Source organism: Eulemur rufifrons, chromosome 15 (assembly GCF_041146395.1).
Source record: "Eulemur rufifrons isolate Redbay chromosome 15, OSU_ERuf_1, whole genome shotgun sequence".
NCBI lineage: Eukaryota > Metazoa > Chordata > Mammalia > Primates > Lemuridae > Eulemur > Eulemur rufifrons.
The window spans coordinates 47,417,501-47,440,604 of record NC_090997.1 but is presented as its reverse complement, the minus strand read 5'-3'; the positions used below and the strand labels follow the sequence as shown (position 1 = coordinate 47,440,604).

Sequence of the window (23,104 nt, the reverse complement as noted above, 5' to 3'; positions counted from 1 at the left end):
TGGAATCGGAAGACATGAGACTCAAAAAAGGGTTGAGAGAATTGAGACTACTTCTAAAAAGTTATTCAACAAACGTATTTAAGTCTCTACAATGTACTAGGCACTATGCCAGGCACTGAGTAATTTGCTGGTGAACAAAACAGATATAGTCTCTGACTTGACAGAGCTTACAGTGGTGGGAGAGGTAGTACGTAAACACTAAAAAATAAAGCACATACACATAAATATATACATACATGTATATATGTACATATAATAATTTATCATAAATACTATGGAAAAACAGTGTTCTTTGAGATATTATTAAGGGGACCCACTTTAGGCAGGGTGGGTGAGGAAAGTGAGGAAGTGCCATTTAAGCTGGGACCATGTGAAGTGCAGTGCAATGGAGGGAGGGGAAGATAGTCAAGACAGAGGAGAGAAAATGTGAAAGTTGCTGAGACAGATTAACATTAGAGGAAAGGAAAGCAAGCCGGTATGACTGGTGTAAGCTGGTGTAAGCCAGGGGGTGTAAATCCTTGGATAAGGTTTTGGACAAGTGAGCGTGGGTCAGATCTTGTCGGGCAGACCCAACAATGTATTAAGGCCTTTGGATTTTATTTAAGTACGTTGGGGAAACATTTAAGGGTTTTAGGAAGAGGAATGAAGTCTTCCTGAGTTCCACCTGCGCCAGAACTGGCTCCAGTTCTGGGTACTGTGCCTTCTGGAACAATACAAGAATGTCAGCTCTAAGAAGTCAGGGATTTTTATTTGTATTACTCATTACTCTTTCCCCATATCTAAAATAGCAACAGCTTGGTAAACATTCATTGAATAAATAGTAGGTATATCTCTAAGGACCAATGGATCTTCTTAACAATTATAGATTTAGGTCATACTCTAAGTTTAATGACTCTGCCTTCCTTTAGACATCTAACTAGGAATTCAACACCATAGGGCACTTCTTATTGCTCCTCAGCAAAGAACAGCTTTACTCTCCCACACATAGGACAAAAGCCACCAGTTCATAAAATAGAAGTCTATTTGTTTGCTGTTTTGAACACGGAAGTCTTGTGGAGGGAGGGAGAACAATGGATTCATATAGTTTATATAGTATTAATAAGTATTAGGAAACCTAAGGTTGTAAGTAAGAAAAAATAATGCAAACTGTGAAGCAGTGGTGAGAGAGTGTTGATGGGGCAGCTGAACATTAATGGTTCAAGTAAGAGGACAGGGATGGATCTCAGCACCACTGGCCCGAGATGCTTAGGCTTTGTCAGTAGGATTCTGTTTCTCTCCATTTGTGCTCCAATTCCTTTTACAGGCTTTATTCTGAAGCAAGCTCTTTTCAAATGGTCCCAAAAATATTCTAGCTACTAGTAGCTCCAGACACATAGACTACCAGCCTAGCAACCCTAGCAGGAAGAGAATGCCTCTTTCCTATAGTTCTAGCCAAAGTCTACTGGCTCTGATTGGCCTGTCTTGGCTTACATCCTCCTTGAACCAACCACCATAGGGATGTCATCAAAGGGATGTATTAATACTACTATTATTAGCCACTCCTAAATTATGTTCCATCCATGGAAGGGGGAGCAGTCAACCTCACCTGAAACCCAAGTATTGAGAGGGGTCATTCTCCAAAGGAAAACCAAGATGTTAACAGCAGAAGAAAACTCAACTACAGAGTGTAAAGCATGTCTATATGCAAAGAATATTAAAGGCAAAGAATGCCTAATAACCATCTTTTTAAAACAGAAATACTCATATTTTTTAAATCTAAAACTTTAAATAATGGACTCTATTTAATGGACTCTAGTTAATAATGGACATAAACTTTCTTCTGCTATGTTTCCTCAAGGTTTGGCTAGTTGCAAATTTCAGGTGAGCATTCCAATCAATGAATGCACAGGAATACCATGACCATGAGAAAACCATAGTTTTTAATTTGTAAATTCTTACACTGACATATGACAGGAAGAAGTAAGCATTTGTAAGAATTTTATGCATTTCTAAGAAATTACTAACTTTATATTTTAAATTAAGCTAAAAAATTGCTATAATGTCTAAAACTAAATATGGCACTTATTTCAAACATATATACTATTCATAGTATTAAGAATTATTTGTGCTACAGACCACTTAATCAAAAATGTATTCAGTTTTGAGCATTTCTATACATAATCAAAAGCTTTTAAAATTTTGTGTAAATATGGCTGAACCAAATATAAAAACTTTGAGAAATGCTAATCTCAGTGAGACATTATTGGAATAATAAAGTAGACCTTGAAACAAATAAAATTTTACAATAATGAAAAGTCATTCTTGAAAGAAAAGAATGACTAAAGATGAAAAGCAAAAAAAGAACTAGTTAAGTAGATGTACCAGATATTCAAAATTAGTAAACTGCAATCAATATAGAAGAGCATAGCAGAGGAAATGTATTATCACTCTGCATATTGCAGTGCAAGTACTAGGGAAAAGAATTAGACACAGTCAGTAAAACCAATAACCTCTTATTAACAACTATTAGGATTTCCAAGAATACCATATATTTGCATAAACAGCATGTAATATAGCTAGAAACAATAAAATAAGCTCACCTTTAAACTTCCTTGAAGTCAGAGAGTTAAAACTAAGCAATCCTTAGTCATTGAAGTATCACTAAACAGTACCTGGCACATGGTAGACATTCAGTAAGCTTTGTTCTATTAAAAAATGACAGATAGGCCGGGCGCGGTGGCTCACGCCTGGAATCCTAGCAATTTGGGAGGCCCAGGCAGGTGGATCGCTCGAGGTCAGGAGTTGGAGACCAGCCTGAGCAAGAGCCAGACCCCGCCTCTACTAAAAATAGAAAGAAATTATCTGGCCAACTAAAAATATATATAGAAAAAATTAGCTGGGAATGGTGGTGCATACCTGTAGTCCCAGCTACTCGGGAGGCTGAGGCAGTAGGATCGCTTAAGCCCAGGAGTTTGAGGTTGCTGTGAGCTAGGCTGATGCCACAGCACTCACTCTAGCCCGGGCAACAGAGTGAGACTTTGTTTCAAAAAAAAAAAAAAAAATGACAGATATAATTACTCTACCCAGTTATTTCCATTATTTAAAGCTAACAATTTGTTGGGTCATTTGGCTACCTCAAAGTGAAACCAGTTAATCCAATACAATGGATTTTGTGAATGTGAATTTATATACACCAGAATTTCTGTGACCATAATCGGCAATCAAATATACTCACCAAGATTCTGCCAGTCATAGGTTGAGGTATGTAAGTTTTCAGACCTGAAAAAAAAAACAAAAATTCTACCTGCTTTTAGTATTTGGTGGACTTACGCTGCTACAGCCAAGATTCTACCTGGATTGTTTGGACAATACCAAATTCTTAGTTGTGTTTCCCCTAGAAGCAAACCCTGAGACAAAAATTGAGTGTCCATAGTAATTCGGAACAATGATCCTTACATAAAAATGGGAAGGTGATACAGAAAAGGAAAGGCAGGCAGTGCAGTGTGTATTATTAAGCCAACTATCCCAGTAAACACCACAGGGAAGCTCTAGAATTAGTCCAGCAAAGAGGGTAAAGAGCCTGGGTGTTTATACCTCTACACCACAGGCCACTGGGTTAAAGGCCATCACCTGGGACACATTAACTTCCACGCACCTCCAGCCTGCCCATGTATGTGGGCAAACTGGGTTTTGGTAACCCAAAGTTAGCCCCCCAGCAAAGATGTAGTCTCTGGCTGTTGGAAGTTGAGCTCATATGTGTCGAAATAGTAAGAGAGTATAAGAGGATATGGGTGGGGCACTCAGAATGTCTGCTATACCGGGCAAGTATTGGCCATTTTCATGTAAACAAAAGAGACCCTAGAGCAAAAAAAAAAAGGGGGGGGGACATGAAAACAAAATATAACTGTAACTGCTTTTTAGCTCCAGGCTAAACAGACTTTACGGGTACCATAGTACAGTGGCTACTACTGTCTACACTCAGTAAATCACCATTGCTTGATGAAGGAACGAACACATGATTTAGAACTAAGCCATCCAGGTATAAATACACCAGAACACAGCCATAGCATCCCACTTGCACTGAGCTCTGAGTTTTAATTTATTTTTTAAAGTTCACTTTGACAACCTAGCTAAGAGGGGATAGCTTTCATGCAGGACTTTTTCTTTTGTAAGTAATCATCACATACTCCACAATCCATTTTTAGCCATAAAGAACCAAGAATAAAAATAATAGATAAAACCCTAACAATTTTTCTTAATATAAACACAATTTTATATATAGCAAATTAAAATCTAAAATAAAAAACCATCTTGAATGTAAGAAGCAAAGTCGTCTTACCTCTTCTTCTCTACATATTCTGAATCTCTCACTTTCTTTCTCAAGATCCAATGGTATCTCAAGGCTAAATTTTTAATGCAGATTTTATATCTTATTATAGGCCTGCAGCTAATTTTGTTGCTTTCAGAAGTCATTTTTATGCGAGTTCAATATGCTTCAATTGGAGGTGAATTATCAAATACGATAATATCTATTTTTTATAAATTAAGCTAGAGACCTAGGATATAATGTATTCTTTGTTTTCCAAAGGGGATCAATCCCAAGCTTATTAAAGTTGATAATGAGTCCTTTAGAAAAAGGTAGAAATCAATTCTGAACAAGAGAGTTAAGGTAAGCAATATTATATGAAATTAAAACCAAAGACAACTCCATATTTGTTAGTTTGATAAGCATCATATGTCAATTAGAATATGCTATTGTTTTTCTTTTAATGAAGATGGCTTATATTGATTAACAAACTTTTGAATTGTCTGAATGTATAAGAAAGTGTAGAACTTACTCTCATTTAGATTGATCAAGAATTACTTAATTTGATCTCAGAATGAAATTTCCCTTTAGGCTATGGACCAAGATAATGACATACTAACTCTAAGCAATTGTCACTTATCAAGGAAAACAGAAGTATTTATTAGAAAAGTTAAGAAATTTAGAAGGCCGGGCGCGGTGGCTCACGCCTGTAATCCTAGCACTCTGGGAGGCCGAGGCGGGTGGATTGCTCAAGGTCAGAAGTTCGAGACCAGCCTGAGCGAGACCCCGTCTCTACTAAAAATAGAAAGACATTATATGGACAACTAAAAATCTATATAGAAAAAATTAGCCGGGCATAGTGGCGCATGCCTGTAGTCCCAGCTACTCGGGAGGCTGAGGCAGTAGGATCGCTTAAGCCGCGGAGTCTGAGGTTGCTGTGAGCTAAGCTGACGCCACGGCACTCACTCTAGCCTGGGCAACAAAGTGAGACTCTGTCTCAAAAAAAAAAAAAAAAAAAGAAATTTAGAGATTTAAAACCCTCACATAAGCTGGATGATAATATTTGTTCTTTTTCATCTTCCCAAAATTACCTATTTCTACTTAATTCCAAGCGGTATAATGTTACCTTTAATGCATTCATTACAGTACAGACCACATTCCTAAACATCCCTGAGGATTCATTCCTAGGGATTAATTGAACTTGCGCTCTTTAAAATGTTTTACTCTGCTTAAATTTCAACTTTAATTTCTTCTTCCTTAAACCAAAGAATCTCTCTACCCTACCCCCCACCCAAGTTTTAAGCAATCTGTAATAAATTATCAGATAAGAAAACAAAGGGAATACTATTAGAAAAACCATAATGATGCAACCCTAAAGCATAATTATCTCATCAAATAAGGAAACAGATAAGCTTCATATTTTTCTAGGGAAAGTTCATATTCAAAAATGATTCCTCAAACAAAGAAGATTACAATTAATAGTTTGTCTTAAGGGACTCCAATATGCCCAAAACCAATTTGATCATCTGATAGCTCATGAGACCCCTAGAACTGGAAATCTAACTCTAAGCTTTCAGGCAAGTAGGCTTTGGTGACTGTACATAGAGAGCATTAAAATGAGATGTCTTCCTGTGGTTACAAAGCTAGCTGTTTTCTTTTCAAGCAGTAATCAGGCTAAGGTGATAAAGCAATTTTTACAGGATACTAATGAGTTCACCCACAACTGTACCAAAATCTTTATACAGTAGTCCCCTTTTATCCATGGGGGACATGTTTCAAGACACCTACGGATCCCTGAAACCATGGATAATACCGAACCCTATATCCACCATGTTTTTTCTAGCTGATAACCAAGATGGCCACTAAGCAACTAATGGGCAGGTAGTGTATATAGTATGGATACCCTGGACAAAGGGATGATTCACATTCTAGGCAGGACGAGTGGGACGGTGTGAAATTTCATCATGCTACTCAGAATAGTGCACAATTTAAAACTTACAAATTATTTCTGGAATTTTCAATTTAATATTTTCAGGCCTCAGTTGACCACAGGTAACTGAAACTGCAGAAGGTGAAACTTCAGATAAGGACGGAACTGTTGTACATACTACACTTTTCAAGCCTTTTGTTCTTCTCTCCTGTTATAATTGTCCCCAGCTTAACCAGTCTCCCTTCCTCCAGCCGCTTACTTAGCACTACTATACTGTATTGGCTCTTTAGTTCATACGGTGACTAGTGATTTTGGCAAGCAGGAACCAAAAGCCCTATCATTCTTTGAACCAATAAAATTGAGTTACTGAATTTACAAAACTAAAGATGACAGCCAAGATCAGGATGTCCTCACCAAGGTGGATCCTATCAGAAATAATCTTCAACTTTATTCAAAAGAATGTATTACAAATCAAAACAGAATCATTAAAACCAACTTTCTGCACCACATGTACTCACCGTCAAATTGGTTTTAACTGATCAACACTTAAGTGCACATATAGGAAAAACATTCATCGGGCATCAGGCAGATGGGAGAGGGGAAGAGGGGATGGGTATATACATACATAACGAGTGCGATGAGCACCATCTGGGGGATGGACATGTTTGAAGTTCTGACTTGGGAGTGGGGGGAGGGAGGGAAGGGCATTATACATAACCTAAACATTTGTACCCCCATAATATGCTGAAACAAAAAAAAAAAAACTTTCTTCTTTTAAACAATAGGAAAATGGGCCCAAGATTAAAATGCAATTACTAATTTTTAGTTCTTTAAAATGAATTATTCAAATTATTTATTAAAATAAATGTCGCTGCCTATGTGTGACCTCAAGAGTTCTCAACTCTGCCTGGGCTATGAAATAGAAAGTAATGCTGCCCTGGTCACATCAAAGACTTACTGGAGCAGAGTCTGCGAGAGTTTAATACTCACTGACGGATCTACAGGGTAATGACTAACTTTTGTTGTTGCATCATGTTGTCTATTTCTGTTCCTCTCTATAGTATTTCGCTCATATTAACATTTTTGAATACCACATATTTTCTAGGCATGCACAACATACTGTCACATACTGTTTCACATACATTAAAAGATTTAGAGATGGATTGACATCATAACATTTAACAAAATTGATATGATTCAAGTTCTTATTAACAAACAAAATATTTTAATATTGATAGGAATATAGCATAGCTCATTTAGCTCAATACTAACACCTAGCATGGTTAGTCAGGCTTCAAATACTGAAATTTTATCAGATTATTTCTTCATTTAATAATTCAACCTAAAGTATGGGTTTAATAATCCATGCTGAGATTGTCTTCTGCGCTTCAGATAGGAGATTATTCCATTAAGGAATAGTTGTCAGAATTCCACTTCCTGAATTTCTTCCAATACTTCTAATATTTCCTCCAATATCTGAGCACTAAATATTGATTTCTCAAACCTATCAAATGTGATAGAACAAGTGCATACTGAAGAGCAAACTAAAGCACCGTTTGGGGATGATTTTCCCACTAGACTTTTTCCCTTTACTTTCTGAATGCCTCTGGGCATAATTAAAAGACCCTGTTACTTTTCCTGTACCGCATGTTAAAGTTTAAGTGTGTTACATAATTGAATTGATTAACAATTTTTAGAAGATTAATTAGCATTCCAACAGAAATTTAACAGAACTTTTCATTAATACCTTAATCTTGATAGTACCAATTTCCCTCTCAGAGCACTTTGAATTCCCACAGATGGCTTCTAAATATGGAGCCTCTATTTACTTAATGGAGCTTTGCACCACGGAGAGCAGCTCTGTGGGGTGCTGGGAAACTCGGAGGAAGATGTGAAATGGGTTGCTAACGAAGGAGAACGCAAAGTGGGCCCCCTCAGCCTTGCAGGTTTCAAGCACTACAATATCCCTTACCCTGATTGCAACTTCAGCAGAGTGGAGTGGTTTGTTTGTTGAAATAATGAATAGTAGATGGCATCCATTTTAGTGGAAAGTTTTAATTTGTGATTCCCTGAGGCTGTGGGAAATGAAACACCCTTATTTATTCCCGAAAATGAAACCAAATTGCTTCTGCAATTTCTTCGGAGAAAGATCATCTAAGAACACCGATTTGACATATTAGGCTACAATATAAAACATTTAATGAATGCACATTTGTAGTGAAGAGCACTATTTTCCATGAAGATTATTTTCATTTCTGACTCACGTTCTTTATCTGATTAAGTTTCTGCTTTGAAAAACTGATGGTGAGGTGTGTGATGATGTTAAAGCTTGCCTCCAAAGCTTGGAAAATAAAAATCTCTCTATTCTCTCTGATTGTACATATTTTTTTTGTTAAAATATCAATTATTTCTGAAAGTAATCATTAATGCCACAATAACACTTTATTACTAACTTTTAGCAAGCAAACCATTCGAATGGATTAACCAGCAGTGGGCATTTGGAAAGAAGAAGAACTAAAGTTTACCCTTGGAAAATCTAGGAAGAATAAGGGTCCTAAAAATTAGTAATATTAAAATCAGAGAGAGACTTAAACTGGCCAGGAAAACAAAGCATTTTCAAAACCCTCAAGTACTTAAAAATCTTCATTACAAATAATTTGTATGCTAATTGTATATGTAGCTATTTATCAAATAATTTCCCAATGATATTATAGAAAATATTTTGTTAACCCAGTTCTTATACCTGAAATAAATTAAACATCATTTACTTAAAAATATAGATTTTCATTTACTTCCTAAAAAAATTTATTAAGTGTCTACTAAACACTTATGATTTCTGCCCCAGTGGAGCTAACAGCAAATGGGCAAGGTCAGGGAGAGAGTGGAGGACAGAAAATGAACAAGGGAGGAAATAATTAAATTAGATTATGTCAGATAGGTAAAGGGCTAGAAATAAAATAAAAATAATAGATAGAAAGTGAAAGGGTAGGGGCCTGAAAGGAGGATAATATCACCATCTCTGAGATAGTAATTGAGCTGAGACTTAAGTGATTAGAGGCATCTGTGGGAAATTTAGGAAATAGCAAATCCAAGTTGGGAATACCATACCTGTAAACCACTAGCAGTACACAGGAATAGAAATACAACACGTACAAAAACAGACCTTCTCCTAACATTTGTGGGGCTCAGGTCAAGAGTGCAAATGGAGGCCCACATATTATATGTCTAAATATTAATATTTATAAGTTCTAAATCAAGATAAACTGGTAAATGAAATATATTCTATCTTCCTCCCTCGACAATATACCCTTAACCAGAATATGGTAGTATGAGCACAGCTAGCCTCTAAATCCTGATTTAGCCCCCATCCTCCTTCTCTGGGCTCTATGAACACTGCAAGAGACCTTACACACCCACATGGGGGCATCTCAACTGCCCATCTGAGCCCATTCACTCTCTCTCACAGAGAGTATGTAAAAAATCACCAGCATGCTTTTTTCCCCTCCACAAATCTACCCAAGCTCGCTCTCTTTTCCTTTCAAGTTTATACCAGTCAGCAACTAAGCTCTCCTGGGACAATGGAGTCTTCTAGTGTCTGTGATGGAGAACTGTTTTCCCCAATGTCACCACTCAAGGACCAAAAAAAGGCAAACTGACAATTATTTCACATTTAATTTCTATGAACCTGTCACTTTCAATCTGCACCAAAAACCTTTGATGTAAGTATTAGGTAGATAAACTAAAGTTGAAAGTCTAAGTAATTTATTCAAGATATGTGGCAGAATCAAGATAAGAACTCTGTCATTAGAGTTCTAAAACCTGTTCTTTGAAGATAAAGCACAGAAATCCTAATTGCAATTATTAATAGTTTACTACCCTTCTTTAAAGGATACAAAAATTAGAAACATTTCAAAGAAACGAAAATAAGATAACAAGGGAAACAGAGTAGCTTTTGTATGAAGACACCCTAAAAACATTAAACTTCAATACAAGGATGTTCATCTCAGTGATATTTATAATATAAAAATAAATGTTAGAAACAACTTCAATGTTCAACAGCAGATGGTTAGATGAATGAACCATCGATATCCTGACTTCTTAGTTCCTGCTCTTCTCAGTTCCAAAGACCTAACTCTTCTTTTCTCCCAACCATATCTCAGATTAAATCTTATCCTCAGCCAAGAAGATCACCTGAAGCCAGGAGTTCAAGACTATGCTGGGCAAACTAGTGAGACCCCATCTCTACAAAAAATAAGAAAAATTAGCCAGGTATGTTGGTGCATGCCTGTAGTCCCACTCATGGGACTTCTTGGGAGGCTGAGAAAGGAGAATTGTTTGAGTCCAAGAGTTCCAGGATGCAGTAAGCTATGACTGTGCCACTGCCCTCCAGCCTGGGCAACAGAGCTAGACCCCATCTCAAAGAAAAAAATAATCTTGCCCTCACCTGAAACTGCACCACCTTTGAAATCACAAATTCAAATATCTCACTTTCTAATCAACTCCAGATCCACTCAGTTTGTGGAGGAAACTTTCATTACACCTGTTCTTCAATCACATATCTAACTTCCACCCCACTGACCCTTCTACCTTCTCCCAATCCATCACACCCTCCCATTCTCTTTTCATCCTCTCTTCAGGTTGGCCCCCATGATTCATAATTTCAACTACACTCCTCTCAAATCCCTAAACTTCCTTGCCCCAATGTGGGTTTAATTCACACTGTTCTATATTTTCCCTCCCCTTAACAACCAAACTTAAAAGGTTGTCTATATTACTGTCTTCATTTTCCTCACCTTTCACTCACTTCTCAATCTGACTCATCTAGTTTCTGTTCCCATCATGGAAATTGTCCTAGTTAAGGTTATAAATGACCATGAGTCCCTACATCCAATAAGTGCTGTTCAGTTTTTTCTCACATTTAACCTCTCACAAGTATTCAACACTGAAATACCCTTTTTATCTCAGTTTTTACAACATCATAATTTCTGGTTTCTCACAAAATTTTTGGCAGTTCCTCCACCGCTTAAACATTTGATTGCTTAAGTCTCTGTCTTAAGTCCTAGTCTATCTCATTTTACACATCTTCCTTCAGTGATCCCATTCATTTCCATTTAATTGTCATCAGTAGGCTGGCATCTGTTTCTCTAGCTTTGCCTTTTTCCCTCAAGATCAACTGCTTGCTTGATAATAACACTTGGAATTCTTTCTGGTGTCTCTAGCTCAACATGCCCAAACCGATTTCTTCATTCTCTTCTCCCCCTTCCTTATTCCATTTATTCTTCCCGCCTTCTGTAAAAGGCACCCTTCTTACCCTGAGTTTCACAAGTAAGAAATCTGGGAGTCATCCTTTACATTGGCCTTTTCTTTACCTCCTTCCCCACATTCAGTGTCAATCATTGACTCCCACCAATTCTATTTCCTAAATGTCTCTCAAATCTATCCATTTATCTACAACCCCTGTGGCCACTATTCATGTTATTTAAACCACTAATACTTCTTGCCTTGACTTACGCAACAGCCTCCTAACTCAGTTCTTCCCAATTTTTCATGTCATGGCACATATAGAAAATGATAATATTGGAATGAATTTTGAGACAAGTTGCACTTTTTCATATCAAGTCTTTAGAAAACAATTATGGAGATCTTATCTGCAGAACACAGGCATCATCAAAGTATTCACCTATAGCTAGCATGGATGGAGGTTGGGGAAAACGTTAGCTGCAAACAGAAATTTCAGCTAAATATGATGTCAGACAATGTCTTGGAGGTGCACTTACTAGAAGCCTCTACTCCATCTTTGTATGCCCACCCTTACAAGCCATATTGTGAACACCTAGAATACAAACTCTTCTAGCAGCTCCATAGATTGGTTAAATTCCAGTTTAGTTTCTCCTGGGACGCCAAAGACCTTGGATGAAGATGTGGGGAGTAGAAATATGGAATAAACTCAGATATCAAAGAAATGCATAAATTTGGAGAGCTGCTCTCTAGCAGTGTCACTGAAATGCTAAGGGATTAGCTATCCTCTGCATACACAAGTTTTGAATATAGTACAGCAGAGCTTCTGAGTTTCCTGGAAAGAATAATATTTGTTTGTTTGTTTTTTTTGTTTTTTTTTTTTTTTTTTTTTTTGAGACAGAGTCTCACTCTGTTGCCCAGGCTAGAGTGAGTGCCGTGGCGTCAGCCTAGCTCACAGCAACCTCAAACTCCTGAGCTCAAGCGATCCTCCTGTCTCAGCCTCCCGAGTAGCTGGGACTACAGGCATGCACCACCATGCCCGGCTAATTTTTTCTATATATATTTTTAGCTGTCCATATAATTTCTTTCTATTTTTAGTAGAGATGGGGTCTCGCTCTTGCTCAGGCTGGTCTCGAACTCCTGAGCTCAAACGATCCGCCCACCTCGGCCTCCCAGAGTGCTAGGATTACAGGCGTGAGCCACCGCGCCCGGCCGAAAGAATAATATTTGATTGAATTGAGCTGGTTTGGTTCTCAGAGAGGTAGTAAGGATAGTATTAATACTTTCTAGGTAAAGAGCTTGTATTAGGGTTCTTTAGAGAAACAAAGCCAATAGAATATATATAAGGAGATTTATTATGGGCATTGGTTCACATAATCATGGAGGCTATGAAGTTATGCCATCTGCCATCTGCAAGCTGGAGAACCAGGAAAGCCGGTCGTGTGATTCAGTCCAATTCCAAAGGCCTGAAAACCAGGAGAGACAATGCGTAACTTCCAATACAACTTCAAAGCTCTGAGGGGGACACTGGTATAAGTCCTGGAGGAAAAGGCCCAAGAACCAGAAGCTCCAATGTCCAAGGGCAGGAGAAAATGGATGTCCCAGCTCAAAAAGATACAGTGAATTCACCCTTCCTTCACCTTTTTGTTCTATTCAGGCCCTCAACAGATGGGATGTGGCCCATGTACATTGGTGAGGGTAAATCTTTACTCAATCTACTTATTCATATGCTAATCTCTTCCTGATACACCCTCACAGGTACACCTACATATAAGTTTTGCCAGCTATCTGGATATCCTTTATATCAGCCAAGTTGACACAAAACTAACCATCACAGAGCTCAACCTGAACAGACATCTGAATAATGAACATTTGCTGATTGCATACCCAGCAACCATTCCCTGCTTTGCTCTTCCTGAGAGTATTCAGATTTTTCCTCTAAAGTAACATCTTCTTCTCTCAAAGCCCATGCTTTCATGAGCCCTGGATCTAAGCTAAACAAGAGACAGTTATGCATCATTTAATTACATAACTATGTTCTGAGAAAAACATTCTTAGGCAATTTCATCATTGTGCAAACATCATAGAGTGTATTTACACAAAGATGGTATAGCTTACTACATACCTAGGCTATATGGTATACCTACTGCTTCTAGGCTACAAACCTGTACAGAATGTTACTACTATACCAAATACTGCAGGTCAGTGGTCCCCAACCTTTTCAGCACAGGGACCATTTTCATGGAAGACAATATTTCCATGGACTGGGGAGGGTGGGGGATGATTTTGGAATGATTCAAGCACATTACATTTATTGTGCACTTATTTCTATTATTATTACATTGTAATATATGATGAAATAATTATACAACTCATCATAGTTTGAGGACCCCTGCTGTAGGTAATTGTAACACAATGGTATTTGTGTATCAAAACATAGAAAAGGTACAGTAAAAATACAGTATAAAAGTTAAAAAATGGTACATCTGTATAGGGCACTTACCATGAATGGGGCTTGTGGGACTGGAAATTGTTCTGGGTAAGTTAGTGAGTGAGCGGTTAGTGAATGTGAAGACCTAGGACATTATTGTACATTGCTGTATACATTATAAACACCTATACTTAGAATACACTAAGTTTATCAAAAAATATTTTTCTTTCTTCCTTGGCTTTACTGTAAGCTGTTAATAAGTTAATCTCAGCTTACTGTAATTTTTTCTTTATAAACTTTTTAATTTTTTAACTTTTTGACTGTTTTGTAATAACAGCTTAAAACACAAATACATTGCACAACTGTACAGTAATATTTCTTTGTATTCTTATTCTATAAGCTTTTTACATTTATTTTTTACTTTTTAAACTTTTTTGTTAAAAACTAAGACACAAACACACATATCAGCCTAGGCCTACACAGGGTCAGGATCATCAATGACTCTATCTTCCACCTCCACATCTTGTCCCACTGAAAGGTTTTCAGGGGCAAAACATGCACGGAGCTGTCATTTCTTACTATAACAATGCCTTCTAGAATACCTCCTGAAGGATCTGCCTGAGGCACTTTATAGTTAACTCTATTAATATAAGTAGAAGTACACTATAAAATAACAATAAAAATATAGTATAGTAAATACATAAACCAGTAACATAGTCATTTATTAGCAAGTATTATGTACTATACATAATAGTATGTACTATACTTTTATACAACTGGCAGCACAGGTTTGTTTACACCAGCATAACCACAAACACATGAGTAACGCATTACACTATGATGTTATGACTGCTATGATGTCATGAGGTAATAAAAATTTCTCAGCTCCATTATAATATTATGGGACCATCATTGTGTATGGTGTCCATTGTTGACTGAAACATTGTTATGCTGTGCATGACTATATCTGTATCCTCAAGCATTTGTCCCCCATCCCTCACTCAAAGGTATAGTTACCAAGGGCTTTTGAAAAAGAATGCTTCCTGTTCTTCTGAGATGGCTACCAAAAGAGACGTCCCTAATTATATAGCTTAGTGATACATCATGTGAAAAATGAAACTTCTAGTGCATGCATTCTCAGTAGGAGCAATATGACCTCCAAAGGGACTAAAAATTGGAGAGAGAAAAAATCTTGTCCCTTTTTGTGTGTAATGCACAAATATAATACAATACATAAATAAATATACAGTATATCCATAGTATCAAAATTTGGGGGAGAGGCACTATGACATCTGAAAAGTCTCCTTAGGGGGACAAAAATGGGGAGAAAAATGTTGAGAAACATTATCCTAGACCACGGCAAATACCACAAAAAGCAGAAGAGAAAAATGGAAACTCAAGTATTGACATTATCTTTAAGTCTATGAATTAAATGAAACCTGGAGCCTGTCCTAGCTTTTGACTTTCCACTTAACTGGGCCAATAAACCCCCTTTATTGTTTAAGCCATTTTGTGTTGGTTTTCCTGTTACTTATCACAAAAGTCATATTAACTGATAAAATATGGAACTCTTTAGATATATCATACATGCCAATGCCACAGAACATTAAAGTAGAGCTATTTTAATCTCAGTTTCTGCTAAGCCTCCATGAAAATGGGTTCTAGATATCCCCATATCCAAAATGAGCCAAATAAGATGTGAATCCCATTCAGAACATACAAAGGAGTGGCAGGAAAGGAATTTTGAAACCCTTTTTCCCTCATTTCCTGGAGAGTATAAAAAGCCCAAAATTGAAAACAGAGTTGGGAGTTAGAGAGTAGTTGTTAGGGTGCTGACATAAGGGAGGGTGGGGGAGGGTTCTCAAACTGGGAGGGACTTCAAGGAGACCACAGAAATAGCTTTGTATGTATCTCTGGGGATTTGTGGAGACATACAGATGGGTTACTGAAGTTGACATGAAATTGTAAGGTCAAGCTTCCATCCTTAATTCATGAAAGTTAAAGAAATTAAAAGGAATGCAAAGTCAAAATTGAGGTGAACTGAGATGAGTTCAACTCCACTCCATCATGTCTTAATAAAAACTTGACTACTTAGGATTCTTTGGTTGCAAATGACAAAAGTACAACTTGGACCAGCTTAAATTAAAATAGGAATTTACTAGCTCACATAAACAAATTGCAGAATGGAAGAGGTGAATTGGAACTTGGCAATAATCTTGGAGTTCAGAAACATGAATACTGCTGAGACTTTGTATTATCAGAAGCTAGGAAAAAGGTCCCATGCAGACAAAAAATAAAAAAGGAATCTGCCAGTAAGTTGGATAAGGATTAATTTTTGACTGGTATCAATATCAGAAGTCCAAATCAATGAATAAAACACAGAAGCAGAAGTATTGGGGTAGACGAGGTTCAAAGTCATACAAGCAATTCACTTTGAAATGCATCTAACAAAAAAAGGACAGATGGATGTAAGTATGGATGGATGGATAGATGGATATATATACCTATTTATGATATGTATATGATAAAAATAAATATAGTAAAATGTTAAAGGTAGAATCTTGGTGGTGGGTATACAGGTGTTCATTGTAATATTCTTTCAACTTTTTTGTATATTTGATGTTTTGCATAGCAAAATTTGAGGGAAAATCAAGTAGAATTCATCATGGCTGCAGCGATTAGCCCCTTGTCAGGATTCTGGCCCTAAACTGGAGGTATAGGAAATGGATCGTACACTCCAGGCCTGACAGAAGCTATTCATTTGTCCAAAATATATAAGAAATATTTCTTGAATTGACACTTGGCAAGCATCCACTGTACTAAGATCAAGGTATTAAAGAGAAATCAGATATGAACCTGCAGCATGACAACACAAGGTAAGAGGTTACCATCCTAGTTTGGAAAGGCAAGAAATGACAAGTGAAAATGATTATACCATTGATTAAATCTGTTTCTATTTGGTTATTAGTGCATGCACATTATTTCACATGTCCTGTTTCTCACTTGGTTGAGTGGGTGATGGATGGGATCCTTCAGTGAGATAGGAAAAGCACACAAAAGAACATATTTGTAGTGGATGGCAACTTTCAAATTTGCTTTTGGCATCTTGTAGTTTAGGTGTTTATGTTATATCTAGATAGAGATGTCCAATAGGTCCAGAATTCAAGAAAAATCAGAATATTGGGAGTCACAATCATAAAAATGGCATGGGAAGTCAAGACCCTGGGTAAGATCATCCAGAGAGAGTGTGTACTGTGTACAGTGCAAAGAAATTATTCCCTTTTTCATTCTTTTATCCATCCATCAAACTGTCATTGAGTGTTACTAGAACCAAAGTAAAAAGTGACAAAATGTTTTCCAAGAGTTCACAATAACTTCTTGATGACCAGATCCAGTGACGTATTTGCAATCCCAAATGTGGGATTGGAAAGCCCTCCTCTGGTGACATCTGGATCACTATTCCTCTCACTCCCCCCCTTTCAGATCGTCCCTTTTCAGTGTCTTGTTGAGACTTAGAATTTGACATTCACAAGAATCTGGCTTTGGTCCTTAAATCTTCATCTCTAACTCCAATTTTCCCACAGTTAGGCTTCAGATCAAACTGACTAAAAAAAGTTTAACAGCTAGTTTAAAACTGAAAATTGTGTTGGTAGTACCACATGGCCAATACTCTCCAGCCCGCAGATAGGGTGACCTAGCTTGTGAGGATCATAATTGTTTTAATCTCTCTGATGCCTACTTTCTCGTGTCCTGAAAATGGCAACAAAAATAATTGATTTGCAAGGCTGCTGTTGATTAATTTATCAGCGTAAAACACTAGTGTCCTGTATGTCCTGCAATAGTGATCTATAACTTGAGATGAACAGGACAAATTATGCCACATTATAAATACCTTATCAACCTAATCCGTGTAAAGTTTGTAACACCAAAATATTAACTTCCGTTAGTGAGCACTCAGCCTCCATAGTGTTACTCAAGTTGCATGAGCTGACTCGCTCTTGTAGAATCTCTCACAGAGTCAGGGACTAGCTCAAAGTAACAGAAGCAACTATTTCCTTGCATATACATTGAGGAAAACACAATTTGCAAGGCTTCTTAAAGAAACAGCTCAGCTTAGCTTAGGAATGAAACTGAAAATGAAACAAGTCTAACATATCCCGCCCGTATGCAGGCGGCTCACGGAAGAGAAAGTGAGGACATGACATAGTTCACGAAGGAGATACGAAATCGCAGATTTTTATCTTTCCCGCTTGTTCTTAAAGGACCAACCGCATTGATTTTCCGTCATGCTCCGCGCCACTTCCGTTAGCGCACTTTAATTACGTCAGTGCGTCAGCTCTCGCGGTATCGTCAGGTTGCAGTGGCCCTTTAACAAAGGTCTCGCGAAATTTCTTCCACAGGTCCAGGCTAGCCTCTCACCCTACTCCACCCCACCCCCAACCTGTCCTTCCTTTCTCTTTAAGTCACAAAATTCTCCCCTCCCCTCCCGCGAGCTCACGGCCCTGTTTCCGATTTCAGACCGGAACCGGAAGTGTGGTGGGCGGGGCCGGCAGCGGAAAACGCAGCGGGGCCAGAGCCGGGACACGGCTGTGGCCGCTGCCCCTGCGCCCGCCACGGATCGCCGGGTGGCAGGACTGCGCGGCTCCAGGCTGAAGGTCGGTCCGGAGGCGGGTGGGCGCGGGTCTCACCCGGATTGTCCGGGCGGCACCATCCCGGGGCCCCCCGGGAGCCGCGAGGGATCATGTCTACAGCCTCCGCCGCCTCGTCCTCCTCCTCGTCTTCGGCCGGTGAGATGATCGAAGCCCCTTCCCAGGTCCTCAACTTTGAAGAGATCGACTACAAGGAGATCGAGGTGGAAGAGGTGAGCAAAGCCTGGCAAGGAGACGCCTATCCCGGCCCTTCCCCGCCTCTGTCTGGTCCCGGCTCTGAAGGCGCCTCTCTAGCCCCTCTAATTCACAGGGCTCCGCGCCCCAGGATCCACCCGGGAGTCCCCACAGCCCCTCAGAGATGGGGTGTCGGGGGGGACTCTGCACTTAACTGCTCCAGGGTAGCTGTCTTTTTTTCTCACTTCGGCACTCTTGATTTTGAATTTGATACTCCGGTGCCTGAATTTGAGTGATCTCAAACGAGAATGAACTGATGACATCGTGTGGTCCATCAGTTCTCATATCTGTAAGTAAATTCAGTAAAGACCGTAGCCGTTTTGGAGTTTCAATTCCCTAGACGTGTTCTTACGCGCTAAGGATTGTATTATGTTCGACTTCTAGCTCAGTGCCTGGCACGTAGGGATGGTAATAAATGGTTGTTAAATCAGCAAATCGTGGAGTCTAATAAAGTGTTTCCCCTAGTGCTGGATGCTTCTAAGTTTCTCTAATACCATAGAGCAGTGCTCATAATATTTAAATGTTCTGCCTTCAGTTGAGCTAATTAGATCAATTTCACCATTACTAATACAGACTGATCTGCGATGGAAAAATGTTTCAAGTAGCATATTCTGAAGAAAGACAACTAATGATTGCAGTGACAATCAGAATATAACATCAGACTAGAAATCACTGTTAGGAAAACCCGAATCTATTCTTTATTCTACAATAATTTATATTGGAGCAAGATATTTCAAGACGCGTTTAATACATTGCTTCTTTTCAAATTCACAGAGCGGTAGATTGGTTCTAAGAACTGTAAAATTTAGAAAAGTAAAAACTGTTTGTTTTAAAGACACTTTAAAACTTTGGTTGGAAATAATATCTACCAAACAATTACCATTTAGTTATCATTTTTAAAATTAAGTACTTTGCAGTACATGTAGCGTAAAGAACCCTGTGTGTCCTAGTGGAATATTACAGACTCTGAAAGAATTGTGTCTACTTTGAATATCTAAAATTACTTTTAGGTGGCAGCAAATTAAAAGTAGTGAGATAAGCAACATTCAATGAATAAATTTTTCTTCCTATGCATGCTTTGGAAGAATAATGGATTACCAAATCATGTATTTTTTTAATCACATAAAGTAACTTTAGAGATCATTGAGAACGTCATTTTACAAGGTAGTATAGTGGGAAGAGCAGGGTCTTTGGAGTTAGAGAGGAAGGTTCAGTATGTCAGGTACATGCCACTTACTGTGTGATTTGGGGCAAGTTTCCTAACTTTTAGTTTCCTTAAGTAAAATAGTTAAGTAAAGTAGGGATAATAATTTGTATTTCATTTTATCTATAAAATGAATGTATAACAGATCCTAGTAGACAATACATGCAAAACAGCCAGCACAGTGCCTGACACATATTATTAGGAAATCTAGTTCCCAGAGAGGAACGGTGACCTGCTTTAAGGTCGGATGGCTAAAAGAAGACCTGTTTTTGAAAAGAGGGTGAAATGTTTTTGGTGTGTTCTTTTTTCTGTTGAGGCTATGATAAATTCCTTTTTCAGATGTGGATAGTTGATCCCGCATTCGTGGCTAACATTCTTTTTTAAAAATAAAAATTCAGTGAGTCAGTATACAAGAATTGCAGTTTTTAAATAAGCATTTACGTCTACTCTGTGGTGAGTTGCTATGCTTGTAGACTACGAATTGTCATATAATAATAACTTGTACTTTATGGTCTACCAAATGCTTTTACAAACTTAACCTCATTTGAATTTTACAACCTTAGTTTTTTTGTGCTACTTTCTAAAGCTTTTTACCTTCTTGCTTCATGGAAGAATGCAAGTTACTAAAAAGGCATTTGTCATTTTGATGTTCTCCCCCCAAAGCCATCTCACTTCTGGTTAGGTTTTTGTTTCCAAGACTCTTCTTTCAGTTTAGATAATGTTTCAATGTGTATGTGTGTGTACATGCACACATTTAGTATGTTCCTGGGTAGCAGATTTTTGTTTCTAGATGAAAATTTATTTCTAATAGGCAGTCATTGAGAAGTTTTTTTGGTTTGTGTTCTTTTCATTTTTTAATGCCCAATTTATTTTCACATTAAAGATTGAATTCGAACCTTTCTGATATTAAAAGCATTACTTAATTTTCATCATATTCTTCATTTGAACACATTAAAATGGTGTTATATAATCCAGGATGCACCAGGGACACCCAGTATTTCTCAACTTAGATTCCTCTTGTAGGTTAAATCGTGATTAAGAGAACAGAGAAAGATGACCAGAAACAAAAACTATTTTACATTGCTTTCAATATTTTATATTGTACAAGACTTTTACCTTTTCAATTAAGAAAATCATTTTGCATTTCTTGAATAACAATATAATTGAATCATGTTATATCAGCATAATTAGAAACTGTGTAAAAAGAAAATTTTAACCACAGGCCAAATATGTAGTCATTTAGTAGATACATATTTCTAAGACATCAGCTGATTTTAATCCTTGCTTTCCTAATATTGTAACTCAATGATATTAGGTTAGGTACTTCTTAAATTCAATCTGGTATCAAATTTTATAAGTTCTTGGCCTCAGAAATCTACCTAGATTTCTTTTTTTTTAAGTCATTTAGTTTTTTCCATTCCAGATGTGGGGATAGAGGATGTTAGAATAAAAGAGTATGTATTGGGGATGAGTTAAGACAGCATGGTGTAGTTGAAAGTGTACTTGGCTGAAAATTAGAAAATGTAGGTGCTGTACCAATTCTGCTGTTATATATTTCTGTAACTTTGTGCAAGTCACCTCGTTTTTCTGGGCCTGTGATTATTCATGTAAAATGAGAGATCAAACAAGATCATTTTAGGCCTTTTCCAGTTCTAAAATGGAAACACATTCATTGTTTCCAGTATTTATGTTCTGTTTCCACAGTAAGCTTAGAAGTTCTTTAAGGACAGTGATCATGATCTCCCATGGAATTAAGTTGGTAACCAACTAATCCTGGGTAGACAGGGCAAATGATACCCCATTTTATGGATATTGGCAAGTGGTCATAGAGTTTGATTTGCCAGAAGCCACATGCCGAAGTAAATGGTAAAGCTGGGAATTGAATTTGAGATTTCTTACTCAGGAGTCAGTTGCTTTTTCCACTCTTTCTGGAGTACTTTATAACCAAACCTTCTTCTGGGAATGGGGAAATAAAATACTGATTTCCCTTATAGAGTATTTGGTCCTGAGTATTTCATGAATGTTCCTTTCTGTGCCTAATACTGATAAGGTACTATGGAAGATGAATAGAAGAATCCTAGAATTCTCTCCTTAAAATGTCTGACTTATGATGAGACTAGGTACTGTGAATAAGCCAGTTGTTGGCCGGTCTTTACTAAAGTGTTAAAAAGACCCAAAGATTGCTTTTTAAAGGGGAGACCCACAATGTTAACCTCAACTATAGTGTATGACCAAGGATACAATATTGGACACATATAATCACTGTAGTATTTATATATGTTCTTAAGCTTCATTAAGGAGACACACAGAGGTTTTGTTTTAAAAGCTAAAATATACTAGGACGGGGAGATATAGAAAGAACTTTGTCAGTAATATATATTTTGTAGGTTTAGATTATAAAGATATGGGCAACTGATATTAGAGAGAAACCTAATTTATAGTGGTCTGAATAAACTGTTTGTAAATTTGTTAGTCACTATTAATTACAGATACCCAAAATTATCAATACATTCGTCCATGTGAAACTTAGTGACCATTGATTTCAGTAGAAATCTGGAATGGTTTTTATGGTAAAGAGGTAGCTACAGAGATAATTTTTGGATTGTGCATGTGTAACTTAAAAGATAGCATATCTGAAAGAAAGGACTATTAAATGAGTCAGATTATGACAAGCTTTAAAAGACTGCATGAAAAATTTCAGAAGAAAGTTTGAATAATCAACACTTTACTTTTATGTTAATCAAGTCTGTCTTGTCAGCAGATGGCAGTTTTACTCTGCTGAAGTTTATTAATAGATATTGAAGTTCTGAAATAGTTGGAGGCCCCAAGTCCTAACTAATAAATGTATGATCTATGTTCTACATTTCCAGCCAGAGCGATGGCCACATTGCCAGGGGTCCATTCACATAGTCCATAGAACAGGGCCAAACCAAACTGACAGCCATAGTCATTAAACAAAAAATAACATGAATCAGGGACAATTAAAAGAGTTATTTCGTAGTAAACTGAAAGCACAGGGCATACATACATCCTTTTCAGTTTAGTTTAGGTGTGTGTTTGTTTTTTAACTTGACTTGCCTGAAGGAATGGAGTTATCTTCCATCCTAAAGAAATTGAATTTAAAGGAATTGCT

At 37.5% G+C, this 23,104-nt stretch overlaps 1 protein-coding gene across 4 annotated transcripts in view; it reads left to right on the top strand.

The window, feature by feature from the left end:
• The first annotated feature begins 18,436 nt into the window (after positions 1 to 18,436).
• Positions 18,437 to 23,104, top strand: part of MAP3K7 (mitogen-activated protein kinase kinase kinase 7) — a 61,894-nt gene continuing 57,226 nt past the window's right edge. For all 4 annotated transcript variants that reach the window (XM_069488962.1, XM_069488959.1, XM_069488961.1 and 1 more), the window contains exon 1: positions 18,437 to 18,745. In XM_069488962.1, the coding sequence (XP_069345063.1) occupies positions 18,626 to 18,745 (120 nt within the window). In that variant the 5' untranslated portion in view covers positions 18,437 to 18,625. The remainder of the gene's footprint in view (positions 18,746 to 23,104) is intronic.